At 42.6% G+C, this 24,706-nt stretch overlaps 1 protein-coding gene across 2 annotated transcripts in view; it reads left to right on the top strand.

The window, feature by feature from the left end:
* The window catches only part of gria4a (glutamate receptor, ionotropic, AMPA 4a), a 117,687-nt gene that overhangs the window by 32,720 nt on the left and 60,261 nt on the right, over nt 1-24,706 (top strand). For both annotated transcript variants that reach the window (XM_078243990.1, XM_078243981.1), the window contains exons 3-5: nt 11,423-11,662; nt 16,668-16,720; nt 16,950-17,081. In XM_078243990.1, coding sequence (XP_078100116.1) covers nt 11,423-11,662; nt 16,668-16,720; nt 16,950-17,081 — 425 coding nt within the window. The remainder of the gene's footprint in view (nt 1-11,422; nt 11,663-16,667; nt 16,721-16,949; nt 17,082-24,706) is intronic.

The raw sequence follows: 24,706 nt of genomic DNA, 5'->3' as shown, positions 1-24,706 counted from the left end.
ATAGTGAGTGAGTTTCTCCTCCCCGCCTCACTTTCTTCCCCTTCTCCCTCTGTCTGCTGTGATGAATGGTTTGGAAATCTGAATCTGCTGTGTGTGTGTGTGTGTGTGTGTGCGCGTGTGTGTGCACGTGTGTGTCTGTGTGTGTGTGTGTGTGTGTGTGCGTGCGTGCGTGCGTGCGTGTGTGCGTGTGTGTGTGTGTGTGTGCGTGCGTGTGTGTGCATGTGCACATGCACGTGTGATGAATGACTGTGTTCGTACCGGACAGGCCCGCAGGGCTTTAGCTACTGTTAGTAGTGCTTAAAGATAACTGGAGTAAAAAGGGTCTCTGTCACATCTCTCACTCTCTTTCTCTCTCTCTCTCACACACACACACACACACACACACACACACACACATATGCACACACAGATTAGCCCTGTTTAAAGGACTATCCTAGGGGTATGCATCACAGCACTACGACAGATGACATGTAGTTTCCTACTTTTTTTTCTCTTATCTTCTCCCTGCCTCCCTCTCCTTTCCTCTATCTTTTATCTCTATGGCCACAGACCTCATTGGTGAGGCAAAGTTTCCACATTGTCAGGATTGTATATGCCGCTCCAAATGTGTGTGTGTGAGTGTGTGTGTCTGAAGTCTGAATGCATGTTTTACTGTTGTTTCATGCTGTGAGCAGATATGCTTTGAGCCACAGTTTTGCCATGATCCTCTTTTTGCCAGGTTCAGTTTCTCAAGATTTATAACACGCCTCGGTGAACACAGGTCCTAGGGACATTTTTTTGAATACTGTTTGAATACCTTAAAGCACATGAGATTTAGAAGGCTAGAAAGCTTATTGCAATCGCTGCTTGAATTTTTAACAAAAATTATCATTTAACATGGTGACGCAACGATTTTCTGGATGTCATGGACCAAACTTGCTTATTTCCATAACAATGTCATTAAAATGTGTATGCAACCATCGTCAGTTTAGCAGCCAATACTACATTCAAGGATCCAGATTAGGGACACCCTTTCTTATCCATTCTGATTGTATTGTGCTTATAAAACAACAAATAATCCTGTTGTTAGCAGGCTAAAGTGCTGTTCTGGTGCATACAACATGGCGGCCCCAACTCTACCAAAACTGCTGATTTATTTCTACTTGGTTTGATTTTTAGAGAAGTAGCAGTTTTACAGCTCAAGTTATAAAATATGTAATCTATATCCACGACGTTCCACCCATCCCGGAATGCTTTGTGGACTAGCCAGACCCTCCTGTGCTATAATTTTGACAGATGAACAGTATGTGGAGTATATACTCGATAAAGTCACCATATTGCACTTGTCGCTCAAGGCACTTGCCTACTATGTTTTAGGACTGCCACAGGTTATGGTAAGCTCAATTTTATTTAATATCTAAATACTTCAGCAGTTCTGTGGGTAATGCCTCTTGGTCGTTTTTCACGGGAGAACAACAACCGAGCCCAGCTCTGTCACTGTGTGTGATTGTCTGTGCCAGACGAGTCTGATGTTCCAAATAATGTGCTGAGCTAAGAGATATGAACTTTAGACACTCATGAGATGTCACCAAAATGTGTTCATTTTCTCATGACTTTACAGAAAAGGAAACAGAAGTGCTGATTGGTCATATCCATGGCTCATTGGACGGAGAAAGTACCAGTTACAAACAACGAACGAACCATTAATGTTCAATCGCTTTTGCATGTAATTGCCTCGCTCCCCATTTTCTTGTCACGCTCCATTTTCACTGTTGACTAATGCAGAGAAATGCCATGAACGTAATATTAAGAAGTAATTTTTGAGGCCCATGATTTCCCTACTGTGCAGGGCTTCACACCACATCAACTGGCTATTTATGAAATGTCAATGTCACAGTCCTGCTACCCATTAGGTATTTATAAAGCAGATAGCATTTATTTGTTTTAAAAATATTACTTCAACTTAAGTTTTTTTGCCAGAAGATATGCATCTTCGTCTTGATCGTCTTAAAGTTAGTGGACTCACTGTTCATACAAGAAGAAAATAAAAGACAGTCATTTCTACATCTGTTCTATTTGTTGTTCTATCTATCACTTTTCCTGTTATGAGAGGGCTGGAGTCTTTCCCAGCATACATTTACCGGTTCCCTTTATCACATTGTAAAGTACAAAAGGTAAACCCATAAGCAATAAAGTTAAGTTAAAAAACAAACAAATGTTTATGTTTGACTGATCTTCCATTCTAGGATGTTATTATGAGAATATTAACATAACATGAAATAAAATCAATCAATATTGATCAATCAATCAATAGAGGGAAAACCAATCAGAGAAAGGAGTAAATGAGCTGTCAAAGCATACTACACTGAAGAACAACAAAATAAGTAAGTGTAAGCCGGTTGGAAACTTGAGTGAGGCTTGATGCCAGCATCATCCCTTTTGTATCCTAAACATTTACTCAGAATGTGGAAGCCATTACGTCCCTACCGCCTTCCTTGTTTTTTTTTACTTTGTAATAGTTATTAAAGGTCTCAATTCAACCCGTCAAATCCAAATAAAAAACATATATTGTCATGGTTGTGGTTTTCATTTGTGGTTTTTCCTGTTTTATTTTGTCAATTCATTCCCTGTGTGTTACATTCCCTTTGTTTTCCTAGTTCCATCCTTGTGTGTGTTAAAAAATCAGGGTTGGCTTATTAACCGTGTTAGGCAGACTATAAAACTTTTTTTTTCTCAAAACATGGCATTTCCTTTGGTCGACGTTGATGAAGAAGCTGTATTCAGCCTACTTCACGGGGAGTTAAACTTACCTCGAGAGATGATATTGAGGCCCCCGACACATTTCCAGATAACAACCTATTTGAGCGGTATCGATTTTCTGTTATGTATCCTACATAACCTTATCCGTCCTCATATCACTAAAGTCACCCATCGTGGACATGCTCTACATCCCAGCAGATTATTTGTGTCACATTACATTTTTTTGCAAACTGCAATTTTCTTTACAACATTGGTGATGTGGAGCATATTAGTAAAGCCACTGTATAGCAAAGCGCCGTCAGAAGAGTGAGACTCGCTCTGTAGCGTGTTTTAAACATTTTTTTGTAGTGTTCCCTGGACACAAACCAGTAAGAGCCATTAAAAAGGAGTCCCACAGTATTCCAGGTGAATGATGTAAACCCTTTGAAATAAAAGATTATGAATTATAATTCTGTTAATGATGGTGCTGCAGCCTCAGAATGGGATTAGTAGGCCCAGTAGGCTACTTTTTCGCCCGCAGTATTGCACCTAAATGAAATAGATTATATGTTCAATACCATTTCACCAGTAATATTACGCTATACTTATGATTAAATATGATATACACTATAATGGAACTTACCCATTTACTCTAGCAGCAATTTTCTCCCACGCAAATTCTCTCTCTTTAACAGCAGCCGCTATGTTGCTTTTTTAACGAAATATATGTTCAAACTTGCTGTATGTGTGCATGAGTATTTCCGCCGACCCGTTTGTTTGTGGTTGTTACCATGGTGAATCATAGTATCATGGCTCCATTCGTGCTGCCTTTTTATTGTGGTGGTGCACATGCGTGAACCTACTCTGAGTTGATTGAACCAACTCATATCAGCTGTTCTGGAACCGAAAACTCAGAGTTTCCTATCTCAGGGTAAATCAACTCAGACATCAGGGTTAGACTCAGAGTTTGTTAAACCTCCTTCCTAAAACGGGCCCGTTTTACTTAGTAATGTCTGTTTCTCCTATGTCATGTCTGGTTGACTTCCTGCCTTGTGTTTTCCCGTCTGTGATTGTCTGCCCTGCCCTGGATGTGTCTCATGTGTGTTTTTGGCACTCTTTTGCCTGCCTGCCTCTACACCTTTTGCCTGCCTGCCCGCCTCAGGACTCCCTTTGTTTATAAGCCGTTACTTTAATAAATCTTCTATACCTTTCACTACCTCCTCATCTCTGTATTTTTGTTCCAAGCCTCTCAAATCCTGACAGTTATATGTATTTTGAATGAAGCTCAAGTAAGAAACTGATTTCTCGCACAGTTGGGTGTTGATGATTTCCTTTCTTTTTTAAAGAGTTTTTTAATCTCTTCTTATTTGACTGCACAAGGGAGGAAGCCATGTGTCAGCAGCTATTAGCATATTCACTAACTGCGTGACAACTCCAAAGGCCATAGAAATAGCTGTCCCCCCTCTTGGCCTGCCCTCATTTCCCCCAATCAGTACCCTTATTCTTAGAAGCTTTATTCATGCAGCCCGAGGGACACGGCCTGGAGGTGAGGTCTGAGGAAGAGTAGGGGGAGGGGGAAGAGGAGGAGGAGGTGGGCAGGTGCAGAAAAGGTGAAAGATGTAATCAAAGAGAATAAAAAAGTGGCAGTGGAGTGTGGCAGTTTTACCCTGGAGCCTTTTTCTCCTTGTGTCCCTCACCTCTGACCCCATATTCAGCCCTGTATGTAAAAAAAACCCCCTCATATTCTAAGTGATTTGTGCATGTGTGAGTTTGAACCTGATTGTGTGTGTATGTACTACATTTATTTGACTCCTTTTATTTAACTCCAGGCACGCACACACAAAGAGCTGTTTTGTCTTTGCTGGCCTGCAGGGCAGCATATCCTCACTTGCTCTTTCTGCCTCTTTGTGTATACAGTATTTACCTTCAGCATCCAATTTCTTCTGCTTTCTTTCTCTACCTCTACGTTCTCTCTGCAGTGTCTTGGCAGACATACTCTCTCGTCACTGTCTGAGCCTCTTGTTGGTTTTGGAACTACTCTCATCCGCCCTTGCTCTTCTCTCTCTCTCACTCAGTTTCCTCTTTTCTTCCCACTATGAGTGCAACTGAAGCCCCCTTTTCCTCTCAGCTTGAGGCAGTTTTGTGAAAGAGGGATGATTGGCAGTCAGGAGAAGGAGGCAGGCAGAGGGATGAATGGTGGTGTTCCAAGCAACCAGACACACAGCACAGCCCACAATGCACTATCACTCTCAATAATCACTGTTTATGAAGCTATTGCAGCTCAGTTATCTTGTAAACTATGTTCTGGTGGAGAGAATACAATATTAAATCCATAAGGTGGCTGAACTTCACTGCCAGACTATTGATTGTCAAGCTTTATCTTTTATCTTGTCTTTATATTGCTGCAGATGAGCACACTTGAGACCTGGTGTCAGTATTAACATCTCAACAACTGAACATCTTTTATATGATAAATGTATTTTATTAAACCAGACAAAAGGCAATTAGAACATATATATTAAGTTTATAATTATCATTAACTCTGGGAAGGAAACAGAAGTTAACTATTCTCCAGAGCTCATTCCTAACTCTTGGTTTGGTGTCCTCGTCTAAAAACAGTTGGTCAAAAAGCTCTCCTGTATGCCTTCTAGTTTTTGTCTGTTATAATTTAGTGATGACGCTCTCTCGAAGAATATTGATCCTCAGGCTTTTAGCTTGTCATCATAACATTGATGCTTAGGATGGTTGTTGTCCGGGCTAAAAAAATTCTGTCCATCTTTATTTGGGATGAGGAGAATGTGTTAAGATAGTATTTGTTTTTTTAAATAAAACACCATGTAAAATAATATAAAAGCATTACATATGACACAATTCTTTTTCTAACCTCTGAAGTGGCAGTGTTTTTTGAGAAGTTGCGCCAATGTGTCATAATCTATGTTGTAGTGTAGAGGAACAAATATGAAATCCATACAGTGACTATGCTCTCTGCCAGGTACTATTGATCTCCAGACTTTGACTTCTGTCTTTATAATGCTACTATGTAACAGAGCTGTGGTGCCATTGTCAGTATACAAGGAGTGTTTCATTGTCTCTACCCAAGGCCTGTAACAGTTATAACGTAATTGTCTTAATTGTCAATTATTTTACACAATCGCGGTTACTTTGTTTAACCGCAATTAATTGCCGACATTAGTTAAGGTCTTAAGGGTTATGACTGTTGATGCTAATTGTTGATTTTGTTTAGATATGCTAAATTGTAATGATATAAGTAATTATTGGTCAGACTGTTGAGCTAAAGTTATGCTAGCGGCAGCTGTCACTTGTTGCCATAGCAGCTCCAAACATCCTGTGCTGTAGCTGCCTCAAGCCAGAGAAATTAAAGATTTAGAGATTAAATAACCCACACCTCGCTTCACCTTTTTCTTTTTTAAATGATAATAAAGAGGCGTCATTTACTTCATAGGCTCTATTTGTGTTATTACATTATCTGTGTCATATAACACAAAAGGTGTATCCTGGAATTCATTCAAAACTTTAATTTGTTTAAAAGAGTAATATATAAATGAATATTTTAAAATTTGACTGAAAGAGACAATTATATGAATCACAATTATTTATGAGATAATTAATTGTACAGCAAAATTTGGAATTGTTACAGCTCTAAAAGAACCTTTCAATTGCAATAGTAGGTTTTATGACGGGGCAGGTGGGGCGGACCGACCCTATTAGATCACACCCTACTTTCTTTTTCTTTTTTTTACCATAAATTTAATTTTACTGTTGTTTACTGATTAAACACTCACTTCTTTTAGTCTGTAAGGCAAGCTTTAATATCATGCTGTGAGCTATGCATCTGTTGTTTTACTTTATCTCCCTATTCTGTTGGCATTGTGGCGTTCCTACAGTGTTGTCTGTCTGGTACTTCTTGTAGGGGCACCCTGACCTTACATAGTCCCAACAAAGAAGAATATTCTGTTATGTAGGGCTTAAAATTATAAACTCTGAACTAGTGTTTTCCGATTTTTTGCACAAAACAAAGAAAACATCCAAATTGTAAATGCCATTTGAAATAATTTTATGATCTACTTATGTATGATTATCATAGCCAGTATTTTGGTTTTATCGTCTTCACTACTGACCTCCAGACTTATTATTTGTCTTTACGCCACTTTGGAGAGCTGAGAACAGCTATCAAACACTAGAGAAAAATAGGCTGTGTTACCCAGCAAGCAAGTACCATCCACCTTGTGAGAGGTATGTCATTTAAATCACATAGATCTCCACATTCTTCTTCATTGAATTTTCAACAATTGAATGCTGTCCAGAAAGACAGGCATTTTAGAGGCAGTGGCTCAATTAAAAAAATGGTCCCCAAAACTTTCTGGAAAGATACTAACACTAAAATAGCATTGAAAATAAAGTGTGTAAGAGCTGACTGCAAGATATCATAACCATAATGTTGTTAATTAAAGTATCTGGCAAGTGGAAAAATATTCATACATAACATTCATGTCAGTAAAAATGTTCATTAAGGACATATTTAATTTGTTTTCAGCCAAACTATCCAATCTTGCAATCAATTATCTGCTATAGCACCCAACGTCTGGTGCTGAAAATTGAAGCAAATGCTGAGGTGCCAAAAACTGCAGTTCGAGTAACCACTTGAGGTTGGCTCCAAAAGGGAGTCAATCCCAAATTAAACATGTTTATAGCCTGGTAATAGGGGGGGGGGGGACCTCATACTTAGCCCTGTTTCAATATGTAAACTGTTCATGAGTATTCATGTATTCTACACTATGAATTAGTTGTGTCACTCTGAATTAGGATGCTCTAATTCATTGTAAAACAACTCCATTGCTTGCTGCAGGATGCACCACTCTTTGCTTTTGTCTGTAAAAAGAAATCCCATGCAATGCTGAAACGCAAAAGAATCAGGAGCCTAGTTTCCTAGAGGTTACTACTGTAAATGCTTTAAAGGTGAAATGTCAGTGTAAGTTAATGATATGCTCATAAAATCTTATTATTGGCACATTTCTTCACTCTCTAGGTATCTCTGTGCTGCACTGTAGGTAGCTCCTGGCTGGCTTTTAAACTAGTTTGTATTCCATATTTACTTAGGAGTTTTTTTGTCTTGGCCTTTACCTGCAGGTAATGATAGCTCACTGTATTTTTGCGGTGTTACTGTGGCTGTCTGGAGAATGTCTCTGCAATGTCTCTGCAGCGAGAGGGTTATTAAGACTAATGGGTAAGAAGCAACTGGAGCATCAGGACCAAAAGTCTGAAAGTTGTATGTTGGATGATGGGGGTCTATGCTGTTGTGTGTTAAAAATGTGTATAGTTAACTTTGTGTGTCGGTATCTGTGTGTGTGTGCTTGTTATGTTGTGTGTTGTAGTGCAGTGACAGTTAAATCAGTAGCAGGTTTATCTGTGAGCATTCTGTTCTTGCTGTCATGTGAAATAGAAACAAGGGGGCGGTCTAGAAACAAGAGCACTATGTATGGAGAGGGGAAGAAAGAGGCAGGGAGGGGAGAAATATGGGAGACACATGGGGAAACAATACCAGAGAAGCAAAGAGAGCTATGATATTTATCTGTTTAGTGTTGTTGTTACTGTTTAGTAGTGTGCGCATGATTGAGAGGTCTTTCTAAATGCACAGACACACAAATGAAATGAATCCTAGAGAGGCAGGGATAGCTGGCTGCAGAGGAGGATGCAAGGCTAATATGGCTTGATATACTGTATAGAGTAATGCAAATAAAGGAGGGTCATTTTAAAGAGATTTATAGAGAGGTCTGCACAGGAAAAGAGTGTGGTTTGACAGACAGAGCATGCAATTAAGAATCCTGAAAAATACAGGAAAGTGTACACAAAAAAATCAAACATATGGAGATGCTGAGAGAAGAAGCGAGGGGGAGGAAAGGAGAGGTAGAGGAAGTCCCAGGAGACCTATTGTGTCCTATGCTTTTACTGTGGTCATGATGCACCTTGCCACTGGTCCCCTCCTCTTATTAAAGTTTTATGAAGCAAGCTTAGCACATATTTTATTACAATGACGCCACTGTCGGGCACATTCCAGCCTTGCGGCGGGGTAGTGGTGGTGGTGGAGGGGGTTGCAGAGACAAGCCCATGGAGGCGTACATGAGAAAAGGGAACATGGCAGAAAAACGATTGAAAGAGTCAAAAAGGCAAAGCCAGCATCAGAAGGCATAGATAGAAAATAAGGGAATAAGTGAGTGAGGAGGTGAATGATAGGCGAGAAATACAGAGAGAGACAGAGAGAGAGAGGATGAATAAAGAATGAGCTCTGGGCCTCTGTGTTTATGGTTGCAGATGTCTTGGTATTGTTTAAAAATAGAATGGTTAGGGATTAAGACTATCAATATTTCCTTAGCTTTTGATGGAGACCTAGGAGGTGGGTGAAAAAGAAAGTATGCAGACTGATTACAAATTGCATCTAGGCCAGTAGTTTCGGTCAAGATTAAAAAGAAATTTGGCTTGGTAGCAAACTTTTACCCAGTATGTCACTTCACATGGGCAATGCTTTTGTTTTTGTTCTGCTGCTTTTCCTATTTTTTGCTCTGTTCCAAAAAACAGCTGATCCCAAAAACTCAAATTCATTTAAAAACAAGGGAATGGCATTTACCATGACACTGCTGCCAAAGAAATTCAACTGGATGTTGATTCTCTTTTATCCTTAGACATTGTAAGGTCATAATTTCTTTCTGCAAAAAGCCATTTTTCTATCAGTAAGCTGCCATTATGAATGAACTTCAAGTTTAATTTTCCCTGCATGTTTCAATCTGAATATACGCAAACATCTTACCAAACTGTCTCTGCTTGCAGTTTGCTTCAGTCCTTGTTATTTCGCTGCATTTTCGCTGTTGTTTTTGTTGTTGTTTGCTCTTATCTTCTGAGCACTTAATTATGATGTCAACTTCAATGATTTAGTGTAAACATCATTGTGCATCCCAGGTACTGGACTGTAAAATATAGCACCTGTCAAAGTTTATCACACACACACACAGTCTCATACAACCATACCTCCTGTTGCCATGTGTTGTATGAGACTGTGTGTGTGTGATAAACTTTGACAGAAATCATCTTGGAAGGCACAAAGTTTGTTGACTTTGAGGGCACCATGACTCAGCTCCTGCTGAATGACGCATGCTACGTATGTAGTATGCTAGTTCCCTGAATTAAAGACATTTAGCTCCTGTCATAATCGGAGACTAAATCCCTACCTTATCACCTCCTGGGTGCAGGGCCTCAGCTTTGTTTAATTGCCACAAGCCGAACCATCAAAGCTGCATCCCCCTCAGTATTTACCCCCACTGAGGCTTATAGCTGATAATGGAATTACTCTGAGTCCCAGGAGTAGGGAGAGAGGGAGGAACAGAAAGAGGAGGCAGGCTTAGAGGAAGATAGACCAAGGAAAGTAGATGGTGGAAGCTGTAAGGGGCAGGATGGATGCAGTGTCCGCCTTGAATAAAGGTGAAAAGGTATGAGATGAAGTAATGCACAAGGATATCAAAAGAGGGAGGGAAGGTTACAAAGGGATGACCGGCTGTTGCCAAACTGCACTCTGCAATCTCCCTGTTTTACGGTTTACTCCAGATTGACGTAATACAGCGTGAAGAGTGAATTATGACGCAGGATAGATCTCAGGCTCAAAACATGCCTGCCTGAAGGAATCTATCTGAAAGGATGAATGGGGCTAAAGAGAGAAAGGAGGGGATGAAAGAAAATGATGAAAGAAAAAGGAACAGTAAAGTGGAAAAAGAAAAAAATTAGTTGGCACACACTTTAGTCACTTCACTCGCTGAATCCTTAGAAAGTGAAGCACGTGTTTGTGTGCACATTTCGGTTGATTGGCCAGAATATGCAGGACTCTCCAACTCACACACCCAAAAGCTTTTTCTGTGTGTGTGTGTGTGTGTGTGTGTGTGTGTGTGTGTGTGTGTGTGTTCAAACACAGTTTTGGTCGAGCTGCACTGATGAACGACAAACCAAAGCAGAGGAGAGATTATTCTGAAAGCGAGATAGCGGAGGACGTCAGTGCTTTCACTCTCCTCTCTGTCACGGATCAAAGCTTCAGGGTGTTTGAAGACTGAGCTGCAGTGTTGTAGTGGAAAATGACTTCATATTTGAAGTGAGCTCATGGCTCGGTCAAGGGTTTTGTATCTGCGTGTGTGTGCGTGCATGCGTGCATGGATGGATCTTAAGAATGTTAAACTCTAAACAGGTGGGATTATTTGACTGTAATAACAACTGTATAAGCAGCCATGCCAGTTTTTTGGGAATTTGGGAATGATTTTGTGCCGTTCTTTTTGGTAAACCAGTCACATTTATGGATGCTCGCATCACTCAAAGAGCTTTCGTTTGTGGGTCTAATTAGGAGTGAGAAGGTATGGCTGACACAGGCTGAAGCTGTCACTCATTAAAATGGTTGAGATGTTTAACCAGATTCTAAAGTGTGAATTTAATGTGTCTTTCTCCGTTCCATCTTCTTGTTTGCTCTTTTTCTACTCTGTCCATTTACAAAGCCATCAGAAACAGTGTCACTGAGTATACTCTGTGTGTGTGTGTGTGTGTGTGTGTGTGTGTGTGTGTTTCCTAATTTTTCTCCACTTTTTTTTCCTTCTTCCATCTGGATCTGTGTCCAAAACTCCTCCCTCCCTCCTCTTTGCTTCCCCCCTCACATCAGTCTGTTCTCAGTATTCGAGGGGGGTCTTCGCCATCTTCGGCCTTTACGACAAGCGCTCGGTGAACACTCTGACGTCGTTCTGTGGGGCCCTGCACATCAGCCTAGTGACACCCAGCTTCCCCACCGAAGGAGAGGGCCAGTTCACCCTGCAGCTCCGGCCGTCCATCAGAGGGGCTTTGCTGTCACTGTTGGACCACTACGACTGGAGTCGATTTGTCTTCCTCTACGACACAGACAGAGGTGAATGCACACGGCAAATACATTAACATGTTATATGAAGAGTTGGTGTTCCGAAGTTAAAAAAGTCACACAATTTGATAACCATAAACTTATTTTTACCTAAAAATATTTGATTTTGTGTAGGGTTTTCAAATGGGTTTCCATATGGACAGGTATAAACAGTATTATTGCCTTGACACTGAAGATGATTGTTCCTATCATAATCATAATAAGATAAAATAAGGCAAGATGAGCAAGATTGTCCTCCCCCGAAAGACGCCCAAAAAAGTAGTTTGATCAAGCACCAATTTCAACTCATTAAGTTTATAGAGGCGGCCCTTTTTAGTGGCCGTAGGAATTATGACGTGAGCAATGTAAGCAAATTCTGCGCAAGGGTGCAGGTTAGGGTGGTTGAAGGGTCAAACAAACACAGGACTTTCACCCAAAAGACGGGTTTGTTTCCTGTTTGAAAATAAAAGTATTAAAAAAAGAAAATATAAAAAGAAAGAAAAAGAAATAAAAGTTTTTTTTTAACTTTACGGAACAAACGGAGCAATGTCACGTTCTGTCACATTAGTCCACTATGGAAGAAGATTTCCAAATTAGTCTAGTTTCAAATACTTTTTTTGCATGAAGAATTATCCGTTAATTTAGGGTTAGTTTGGAAGGGCACACTGAGAACAAAATTATAATATCAGAAACAATGGTGTAATTTGGCACTTTTCAGACAGAAACTTTGGCCCCAGCTCTTGCAGTATTCACCTACCTTCAAGCCTTCGAGCAGGCACAGCTGACGCCCTCGACCCCTAACCACTGTCATGAGAATGCTTAGCACGTTATCTCTCTCTCTCACTCTCACACTCTCTCTCTCACACACACACACACACACACACACACACTGTTGTGCCCAGATGTACTTTTTGACTAGAATGTATTTCTGTCTCATCACTCTGGTCCCCTGAGAAACCACATTCACACTCATTATCTCTCTCTCCCTCTCTCTCATGTTTGACCATTATGTACCCATAAACTTTAAAGTAAAAGTAGAAGGGACAAAGACAGTGATAAAAGCAGGAAGACGTTTTGCATCTTTTACAGCAACACTAGTTGCATAAACGTAACTGTCATTGCCCTGACGCTCACTTTTTCTCCTTTGTTAAGATTATTTTTGGGGGCATTTTTAGGCCTTTATTCACAGGACAGATGAAGACATGAAAGGGGGAGTGACATGCAGCAAAGGGCCGCAGGTTGGAGTCAAAAAGGGTTAAAGTTAAATTTGCAGGTCGCTCGTGTGAGTACATGTAAAAAGTACTCGCACTGTCTCAAAAAAATGGTCTGCAGCCCTGTAAACTGAGCTATTGTTTCGCAGTGGAAATTACACCAGATGCTTTGCTACATACCTTTGGCTTTACTAACTAACTACTCCATCCATTCCTCACTGATGCATTCAAACTTAAAATTACTAGAAATTTAGCACAATGTGCAGCTGAAGTTTCAAGACTGTTCTCCCAAGAAAAACAACAGCATCAATCGTTTCAGAAAATGCCTCAAAAACAACATTTGTTTCCATTAAGGTGACAAAGCCCTCTAGCTCCTGAGGGAATTATGACTTGTGTTGATCGGGAGCAAAAGAGGAAGTTAGGTGACGTTGTCATGAAGCCACACAGGTAGAAGGTCCTGACAAAGTAGCAATTCTTTTCAAACGAGACAAAAGATTTTCTAACTTTCAACCCAAACAATCCTAAACCTAACCAAGTTGTGTTTGTGCCTAAACCTAACCAAACATTGAGCATGGAGTTGTCAGCTAATATTATGGCTTTATTTTTGCCTATTTGAGAAGGCGCAGACAAATTATGTCATTCTGCCAAATTAGAAAATGCTTTGTGTCATTTTGAAGGGCAGTTACAAACGACATATTTTGACATTTAATTTGGAGAAGTTGTTGGTTATTTCAAATAGCTTTAATTCACGTCATGCCATATATTCATCAGTTTGATACAACATGAAGAATAAAGAAACATTTGGTGTTACTACATGCACAATTCCAGAGTTGGTGTTCCGAAGTTAAAAAGGTCACACAATTTGATAACCATAAACTTATTTTTACCTAAAAATATTTGATTTTGTGTAGGGTTTTCAAATGGGTTTCCATATGGACAGGTATAAACAGTATTATTGCCTTGACACTGAAGATGATTGTTCCTATCATAATCATAATAAGATAAAATAAGGCAAGATGAGCAAGATTGTCCTCCCCCGAAAGACGCCCAAAAAAGTAGTTTGATCAAGCACCAATTTCAACTCATTAAGTTTATAGAGGCGGCCCTTTTTAGTGGCCGTAGGAATTATGACGTGAGCAATGTAAGCAAATTCTGCGCAAGGGTGCAGGTTAGGGTGGTTGAAGGGTCAAACAAACACAGGACTTTCACCCAAAAGACGGGTTTGTTTCCTGTTTGAAAATAAAAGTATTAAAAAAAGAAAATATAAAAAGAAAGAAAAAGAAATAAAAGTTTTTTTTTAACTTTACGGAACAAACGGAGCAATGTCACGTTTTGTCACATTATTCCACTATGGAAGAAGATTTCCAAATTAGTCTAGTTTCAAATACTTTTTTTGCATGAAGAATTATCCGTTAATTTAGGGTTAGTTTGGAAGGGCACACTGAGAACAAAATTATAACATCAGAAACAATGGTGTAATTTGGCACTTTTCAGACAGAAACTTTGGCCCCAGCTCTTGCAGTATTCACCTACCTTCAAGCCTTCGAGCAGGCACAGCTGACGCCCTCGACCCCTAACCACTGTCATGAGAATGCTTAGCACGTTATCTCTCTCTCTCACTCTCACACTCTCTCACACACACACACACACACACACACACACACACACTCTCACATTCACACACACACACACACACACACACACACACACACACACACACACACACACACACACACACACACAGACTAAGTCCCTGCCACAGGGAGAGAAACACAGGTCAAACATGACTCAGAGTTCCCAGACCATGGTATAGTGGTGTGTTAGGGAATCAGTGAGCTGCAGAGTGTGTGTATATGTGAGTTTGTGTGTGCCTCTGCCAGCCTCCCTCTGGTCCAGGTTGTCTGGCTTAGTACCTCAGGAGGAGCACATGGAGGACAAGGAGGGACAAGGGGGAGCAGGAGGGACAGGTAAGGTGAGTCAAGCTAGTGAAGCAGCCAAAAAGAGAAAAAATAGGAAAGACAGGTGCGAGTGATGAGGACATAAACAAGGTGACAGGGGAAGAAACGGGGGGGAACAGGAGGGAGGAGTAGGAAGACAGGCAGGATCGCAAACCTCTGGGGTATATACAGTAGCACATAACAAGAAGAGGGGGTGAGGATTGAGAGAAATGAGGGAGAAATGGAGCGGAGGATGGATGAGTAGAGTTTGGGCTGTGCTCACCCTTGACTTGGCCAAGGCAGGGCCTTTCATTATAGGCTCCCATCAGGCCCTGCTGCTGGTAATGTACTGGAAAATGGGCAGTAACGCTGTGATCTGTTTTATGCTCCCTGCATTGCTCTACTCCACAGACAGCCTACTGCCACACGCATACGCACATACACAAACGCACACACAAAAACTGAAATCTTGCACAATCTGTGTACATCTGTGCATCCATTAGATTAATATAAATTCAACGGTACAAACAAAACACGTACACATTAACAACTCACAGACAAGTGTGAAAGGTGAAAGCACAATCACACACACACACACACACACACACACACACACACACACACACACACACACACACCGTGATTACTGAGGCTTCAGATGTGCTTTTTCTTTTTCAACTCAAGCAGTAAATAGCTGCCTCCACAAAATTAGAAAAAAAGGGTAACAGTTGGCACTGTTGCACTGCAGTGAGTGTGTGTGTCCTTTTGTGTTGTTGTGTCATGTCACTGTGTCCTGCAGATAAGGGCTGTGTGGGTCTGTAATTTCCATTGTGTGCAAAAATTTGACTTTCATTTTATTTCCCACAATAAACATTCTAGCTCAGAGCACAGTTAACAACATATTTGGAGGTTTGATAGAGATTACAACGATCATTATGATAAAAATGCAGTGGCTGTCTGACAATATTGTAAAGGATTATTATTGTGATATTGACTTGTCTCTCATTATTGTTGTTTTTCTACTTGTTATGACCAATCTAGACAGCTGTTTAATGTAATATACCTTAATTTATTATCGCTCGTGTTGCCACCTGCTGCTCATGGGATCATATTCACTTTGAAACTCATCTAATATCACGCCAAGAGGCATATTCAACCTATTCAAACCTGTACTCCATCATTGTGTAGAAAAATAACTTTCCTTTCTGATGTTTTTTTCCAGGCTATAAAATTGATTAATTGATTGAAGTGGCAGCGTGTTCTCAGATGAGTTGCATTTGAATCAAAGTTCACCACTGAATAAGAAATGAGTAGTTTTAATGAAATGTCTCTATTGTTTTGGCACATAACTCTTTGTCCTGATAAGCTTTCTGGGCTGGTTGATAAAGTGACATTTAAGAGAAGACTGTTGCTGTTAGGTGCTAAGTGCTTTACAAGACAAGACATTAGGGTGTTGCTTTGGTAAAGCTGATTATTATGCTGGAAAGTATTGCACATTGCTGCAATAAAAATACTTTGCAAAATATAATAATTACTCCACGTCCCAAGTACAGCTTCTAACTAGTATAGGGCTGGGTATTCAAAAATTCTAAAATGTTCAATACTGGTACCGGTACCAATACCAATACTAATAGCATTATTAGATCTTGGTAGAAGCATGCTACATGCTTATTGGCTCACTGACGATGATGATTTGCTCCTTAGGTATTGAAATTTGGTATTGAATGACGAGGCATTTTTCGTTACTCAATACTAAGGAGGCAATCCGGTCGGTGCCTAAAAAGTATCCAATTCGGTACCCAGCCCTAATCTAGTACAGCTTTAATTCTGTCTTTCTCCCTTTTCCTTCCCTTACTCCCTGTTGTCTAGGTTATGCAATACTGCAGGCAATTATGGAGAGAGCGGGGCAGAACGGGTGGCAGGTCAGGACACACACAAACACACACATTCCTGGAAACAGGCCAGCAAAACACATTCATGATCTCATGAAGCCTCTATACAGTGCATGCGCATAAGTATGCTATTGTTTTTGTTGTTAATCTTTCAAACACAATTTGTTAACTTGCTTGTGGTTTGTATGCATGACCTTATACCTATATGCTGTTTGTGTTTGTATGCTTATACACATTTCTTGTATGTATGTAAACCAAGGTGAGTGCTATCTGTGTGGAGAGCTTCAATGAGGCAGCATACCGCCGACTCTTAGAGGACCTGGACCGACGTCAGGAGAGAAAATATGTAATTGACCTGGAGCCTGAGAGACTACAGAGCATCCTCGAACAGGTTATATTATTATATATTATATTATACTGCTAACCAAAGTTTCTTTGCACACGCAACAATAAAGCTGCTATACACAATTTTATGAGTTGTAATCAGAGAATAATTGTGGCATGTAACCCAACCTCACCATATTTAGAAATAATAGCAGAAATGTTTTTAGCAGAAATAATGTTATTTATGCTCACAATGTATTGTATACAGCCTAATTGGTAGAATGGAAAAAATGAAGAAAAAAAAACTGATTAACTAATACTTAACTAACTACTGAACTTACTGCAGGCACAGAATGATATTTGACACTGATCTGGAACCTGAAGGACCCTGCAGCATTTTAGATCATGAGATACTGCTTTAGATTTTATTGTGGCACTGTTACTGTCACTGAGATTACTACAGACAGGGCAGAGATTACATCACTGACCTGAATTTAACACCACTTAACACTTAATTATGAGGTACAAACACACCACAATGACACATTATTACCACCTAAAACCACAAGCAACATAGCACAGAGTAAGCTTTTTTTGTAAAGTGATTAAAACCAGAACCTTTTTAACAATTAAAATAAAAGTGTTAAATTGCCGATAGTATCCCATTGTTTTTCCCCCCACTGTATTACTGGTGTCTGTCTGTTTCACTCAGCTAGTTACAACAACACTCCTTATGCTTTCTGACATCTGGAGAGAAAACAAGATTTGATTTTTTTCCCCTGGAGTTCATAATGTGGAGTCAAAAATGTGACTTCCCCAACAGCTACATCAGTGTATGATTGCAGTAAACACACCATACTGTCCACTCCACACACACACACACACACACACACACACACACACACACACACACACACACACACACACACACACACACACACACACACACACACACACACACACACACACACACACGTACACACAGAAAAACATACAGTATATGAAGGCACACACTCTGACATCTTACGCTTGTCCAAGTTTATTAAATTATCTGTCTTGCTTGATGTTTTAGCTCTGACAGGTGGCGCAGATGTGTGTGTGTGTGTGTGTGTGTGTGTGTGTGTGTGTATGTGACCTTTGACTCAGGTTTCAGTGTAACATCTCATTGGTTCTGCCACCTGTCATCAAATCTGATACTGTGTCTGCAGATCTGATAAATTCAGTGACACACACACAGCTAAGCACTCGTGCTCACACACAAATACATAACCCACACACACACGCATGCTTATCTGTACTAGGGGTGTCACGAAACCAAAAATTCAGTAGTTGGTGCCAATACCAGTAAAATAATGCAATTCTTGATGCCAATTTCGATACCACGGGAAAAAAAAGAAAATTCCATTGTACTTTAACTTGAAACATGAACTTCTTTATTAAAATATTTGAAAAATATACATAATAAAGTGCAATTAATGGTCATAGTGCAACAACTAGTGTCCCCAGACACATTCCAGACTTCCAGGCATCTTTTCAAAAGGTACTGTGCAAAAACAACAACAGTGTTTCTAACAGTTGCCTGACCAGAGACGTTACAAACCCTGGGTAAATATTGGAGATGTATTTGAAAGATGGAGACAGCTTAGAGCCCAAAAGGACGCCGAGTTGGCTAATTCCCTCCTGAACAGGAAGCTAAACATTATCTTCAGGCTAATTTATCACGGCTACAAGGGACGGGCATTTTATGTAGGGTGACCAGACGACCAGAACAAAAGCCTGTCAGGACGCTAAAATGTCCCGGTTTACACCAACCACTATGAAATTGTCCCGGTTGTCTGCGATTACATAGCCGATGTGGTCTTATTATAGCCCGATCATTAACTAAACCCATGTAGAAAGACTAATAAAGCGTCCAGTGTATTATTTTAACAATGTGTGTGTGTGTCAGTCAATCGTAGCGGTCTGCGTCTGCATAATCTGTGAAGCCAGCGTTACAATGTATATTGTAAACAATGCCTCTTCTTATCTCTCTCGTTTTAACGGTAACTGAGTAACTAGCTCAAGTAGGCTACTCTATATAATTTATGCGAGCACATTAATTGTTGAAATGACTGATAATGCCTATCCCTACTACGTTAGCTGTGATATGAATGAAGCTTACCTGTTAAATTAGGAGGAAGTGGGCTAACTCTGCGTCCTTTTGGGCTCTAAGCTGTCTCCACATTTTACATGCATCTCCAATATTTACCCATGTTTTACCTCTTCTCTGGTTATGCAACTGTTTAGAAAAGATGCAGAGTTTTGTAAGGTCGGGTAGAATTAATCTATATGTGTTAATCCAGTTTGTTTGGTTGCTGCTACCATCACCTTGTTTTTGCGTGTTTGCGTTTCATGTCCGGCAACCCGGGTGTCAAAATAGGTAACACACAGGCCAAAATATGGAAATTTATATTTAAACACTGGCTTTGGCATTGTTGTCAGAAAATATAGTATTTATATAGTATAGTATATAGAGTTTCAATATCTGTTCTGTTGAAATATTGTGGACATTTCTTGATTAAATACAATAAATGTATTACATATTGGACCTGGAGTACTGTACTTATAAGTACTTGTACTTTTTTTTCACCCCACTTTCTACTTGTACTCCACTGCATTTATATGTAAGCTTTACTTACTTTACAAATTAATATTGTTACACACCAAACATTCGAAGAGTTCATTATTATCATACAACTTGTGCATAATGATGTACCCACCTTACCTAATGCTTTAGTTGATGTATAGTTCATGCATGAGGTCATGAATGAGAGGCTATGAACTCATGTCAATTCCTGATGATTCAGTCTGACATGGGCTGGCACATGTTCACGTTAAAAAGCGTGTGCGTGCACAAACACTACGGTCATGCGCAAAGTGTCCCGGTTTTAGTTCCAGGAAATCTGGTCACCCTAATTTTATGTAATTTCAACATTCGTGTACTCACATTGAATTATATAGCTAGAGTACCCGAGTTGGTTACTTGCAAAAACAATTGAGACACAGCCAGTAAAGTGATCCCGATGGGTCCTGGCTAATGCCACCATGCTAACCCTGCTAACGGCTAATGTTACCAGAAGAGCAGGCAAGCAGCCACGGCTGTTTACAATGTATAGCCTCTTCAGCGGCCGTAGCCGACAACGGTGAGGTATTTGAAGCCAAGAGAGGGAGGCTGTATATCAGGAAGAGAGGTCCGTGAGTTTGCAGTGAACATGCCGTTTTTTAGGTCGGGTAGAATCTATCTCCGTTGACGCTCGTTCATATTTTTTTCGAAAGATATGCACGGAAGTAGAAAGGCGTGACTTTGGCCACTTGTTCGTGACCTCCTACTTCTGAATGTATCGACTGGAACACTCTGAAGCGTATACTGCCCCCATCAGTTCCGGAAGAGGCGCAGCACCGATGCTGCTAACACTGGAGTCGTCGCTAGTGGTGCCTACGGTGCTTCAAAAAGTGGGCATCGTCTGTGTTTTGTCATTTTAGAACCGGAAGGTATCGCAAGTATCGGTTCTCGTGACATCCCTAATCCATCCATCCATCCATCCATCCATCTTCATCCGCTTATCCGGGGTCGGGTCGCGGGGGTAGCAGCTCCAGCAGGGGACCCCAAACTTCCCTTTCCCAGGGCAACATTAACCAGCTCCGACTGGGGGATCCCGAGGCGTTCCCAGGCCAGGTTAGAGATATAATCCCTCCACCTAGTCCTGGGTCTCCCCCGAGGCCTCCTCCCAGCTGGACGTGCCTGGAACACCTCCCTAGGGAGGCGCCCAGGGGGCATCCTTACCAGATGCCCGAACCACCTCAACTGGCTCCTTTCGACGCAAAGGCTCTACTCCGAGCTCCTCACGGATAACTGAGCTTCTCACCCTATCTCTAAGGGAGACGCCAGCTACCCTCCTGAGGAAACCCATTTCGCCGCTTGTACCCTGGATCTTGTTCTTTCGGTCATGACCCAGCCTTCATGACCATAGGTGAGGGTAGGGAACAAAAAACTGACCGGTAGATTGAGAGCTTTGCCTTCTGGCTCAGCTCTCTTTTCGTCTAACGGTGCGATAAATTGAATGTAATACCGCACCTGCTGTGCCGATTCTCCGACCAATCTCCCGCTCCATTGTCCCCTCACTCGCGAACAAGACCCCAAGGTACTTGAACTCCTTCACTTGGGGGTAAGGACTCATTCCCTACCTGAGAAGGCACTCCATCGGTTTCCTGCTGAGAACCATGGCCTCCGATTTAGAGGTGCTGATCCTCATCCCAGCCGCTTCACACTCGGCTGCGAACCGATCCAGTGAGTGCTGAAGGTCACAGGCCGATGATGCCATCAGGACCACATCATCTGCAAAAAGCAGCGATGAGATCCCCAGCCCACCGAACTGCAACCCCTCTCCACCCCGATCTACGCCTCGATATCCTGTCCATAAATACTACAAACAGGATTGGTGACAAAGCGCAGCCCCTGGCGGAGGCCAACTCTCACCTGAAACGAGTCCGACTTACTGCCGAGAACCCGGACACAGCTCTCGCTTTGGTCGTACAGAGGTGGATGGCCCCTGAGAAGGGACCCCCTCACCCTGTACTCCGCAGCACCTCCCACAGTATCTCCCGGGGCACCCGGTCATACGCCTTCTCCAGATCCACAAAACACATGTAGACTGGTTGGGCATACTCCCAGGCTCCCTCCAGGATCCTTGCGAGTAAAGATCTGGTCCGTTGTTCCACGACCAGGACGGAATCCGCATTGTTCCTCTTCAACCTGAGATTCGACTATCGACCGAACCCTCCTTTCCAGCACCTTGGAGTAGACTTTACCGGGGAGGCTGAGAAGTGTGATACCCCTGTAATTGGCACACACCCTCTGGTCCCCCCTTTTTAAAAGGGGAACCACCACCCCGGTCTGCCACTCCTTAGGCACCGTCCCAGACTTCCACGCAATGTTGAAGAGGCGTGTCAACCAAGACAACCCCTCCACACCCAGAGCTTTAAGCATTTCTGGACGGATCTCATCAATTCCTGGGGCTTTGCCACTGTGGAGTTGTTTAACTACCTCAGCAACCTCCACCAGGAAATTGATGCCAATCCCCTCATCCTCCAGCTCTGCCTCTACCATAGAGGGCGTATTAGTCGGATTTAGGAGTTCCTCAAAGTGCTCCTTCCACCGCCCTATTACCTCCTCAGTTGAGGTCAACAGCGTCCCATCCTTACTGTACACAGCTTGGATGGTTCCCCTGCTCCCCTCCTGAGGTGGCGAACGGTTTTCCAGAAGTACCTTGGTGCCGACCGAAAGTCCTTCTCCATGTCTTCTCCGAACTTGTCCCACACACGCTGCTTTGCCTCTTTCACGGCAGAGGCTGCAGCCCTTCGGGCCCTTCGGTACCTTGCAACTGCCTCCGGAGTCGTCTGGGATAACATATCCCGGAAAGACTCCTTCTTCAGTCGGACGGCTTCCTGACCACCGGTGTCCACCACGGTGTTACGTGGGTTACCGCCCCTTGAGGCACCTAAGACCCTAAGACCACAGCTCCTCACCGCAGCTTCAGCAATGGAAACTTTGAACATCGTCCACTCAGGTTCAATGCCCCCAGCCTCCACAGGGATGCACGAAAAGCTCCGCCCCGGAGGTGTGAGTTGAAAGTCTGTCGGACAGGGCCTCCTCCAGACGTTCCCACTTTACCCGCACTACCCGTTTGGGCTTACCAGGTCTGTCCAGAGTCTTCCCCCACCCCTGACCCAACTCACCACCAGATGGTGATCGGGTTGACAGCTCCGCCCCTCTCTTCACCCGAGTGTCCAAAACATATGGCCTCAGATCAGATGAAACGATTATAAAATCGATCATTGACCTTTGGCCTAGGTGCTCTGGTACCAAGTACACTTATGAGCATCCCTATGTTCGAACATGGTGTTCGTTATAGACAATCCATGACTAGCACAGAAGTCCAACAACAAACAACCACTCTGGTTTAGATCAGGGAGGCCGTTCCTCCCAATCACGCCTCTCCATGTGTCTCCATCATTACCCACGTGCGCGTTGAAGTCCCCCAGCAGAACTATGGAGTCCCCGACTGGAGCCCCATGCAGGACTCCACTCAAGGTCTCCAAGAAGGCCGAATACTCTGAACTCTTGTTTGGTGCATATGCACAAACAACAGTCAGAGTTTTCCCCCCACAACCCGCAGGCGTAGGGAGGCGACCCTCTCGGCCCACCGGGTTAAACTCCCAACGTAGCGGCGCTCAGCCGGGCTTGTGAGTATCCCCACACCCGCCCGGCGCCTCACACCCTGGGCAACTCCGGGAGAAGAAAAAGAGTCCAACCCCTATCCAGGAGTATGGTTCCAGAACCAAGACTGTGCGTAGAGGTAAGCCCCACCAGATCTAACCGGTAGCGCTCCACCTCCCGCACAAGTTCCGGCTCCTTCCCCCACAGAGAGGTGACATTCCACGTCCCCCAGAGCCAGCCTCTGCTGCCCGGGTCTGGTCCGTCGAGGCCCCTGACCTTCACTGCCACCCATGTGGCAGCGCACCCGACCCCCAGCGGTTCCTCCCACAGGTGGTGGGCCCATGGGATGGAGGATGTCCGCCACGTAGCTTTTTCGGGCTGTGCCCGACCGGGCTCCGTGGCAAACCCGGCCACCAGACGCCGCTGACGAGCCCTCCATCTGGGCCTGGCTCCAGACGGGGCCCCGGGCTTCCTCCGGGCAGGGTCACTTCATCCCTTCCTCGATTTTTTCATAGGATTTTGAACCATTCTTTGTCTGGCCCCTCACCTGAGACCACTTTGCCTTGGGAGACCCTACCAGGAGCACAAAGCTCCAGACAACACAGCCCTCAGGTTCATAGGGACACACAAACCTCTCCACCACGATAAGGTGATGGTTCCCGGAGAATCTATAAACATATATACCAGCGCATAATGCACATGCTCATACAGCTACACACACACACACACACACACACACACACACACACACACACACACACACACACACACACACACACACACACACACACACACACCAGTAGCAGCATCCCAGACAGATAGCCAGACAGACAGTTTCTTATGGAGTTATATTCCTATCTTTATTCAAGAGCGCATTATTTCAATTTGAGAGCATTTCTCACTAATATTACATTCAGATGTTGCAATAATTTCCCTCAAAACCTTGCTCTCACACCCAAATAGTCACTGCTCGCGCTTGGATTTGCTGTGGTTGTGCTCAAACTTTGTGCTTGGACTCAAAACCTTGCTCTCACACTCAAATAGTCACTGCTCGCGCTTGGATTTGCTGTGCTTGTGCTCAAACTTTGTGCTTGGACTCAGATATTTCTCCTTGCACTCAGGCTGATTCTGCGCACTTGCAAATCTTCTCCTCTCGGATTTTTCCTGCGCTCTCGGTGTGTCAACCCTATCAAAATTCAGCAACCAATAGAATGCCAGCTGTAGTGTTGACCAATGAAATGATCCCTGCCCCGTTGAGGGTGCGTTCGTTTTATGTTAGAACATCCGTTGCAGAGGGCTCCTCTGTAACCATGGATCTGTAACCCAAGTTCATTTACCCCCGCCGTCCATCACTTTGTTATTAGTATATGTCAATAATGTGCACAGAATGGTCAACGCTATTTCACCTGCACCCATCAGGAAACGGGAGAAAGCTT

Source organism: Sander vitreus, chromosome 3, assembly GCF_031162955.1.
Source record: "Sander vitreus isolate 19-12246 chromosome 3, sanVit1, whole genome shotgun sequence".
Lineage (NCBI taxonomy): Eukaryota > Metazoa > Chordata > Actinopteri > Perciformes > Percidae > Sander > Sander vitreus.
Note: the sequence above shows the minus strand (reverse complement) of the source record. Positions and strands in the feature narration are given on the sequence as shown.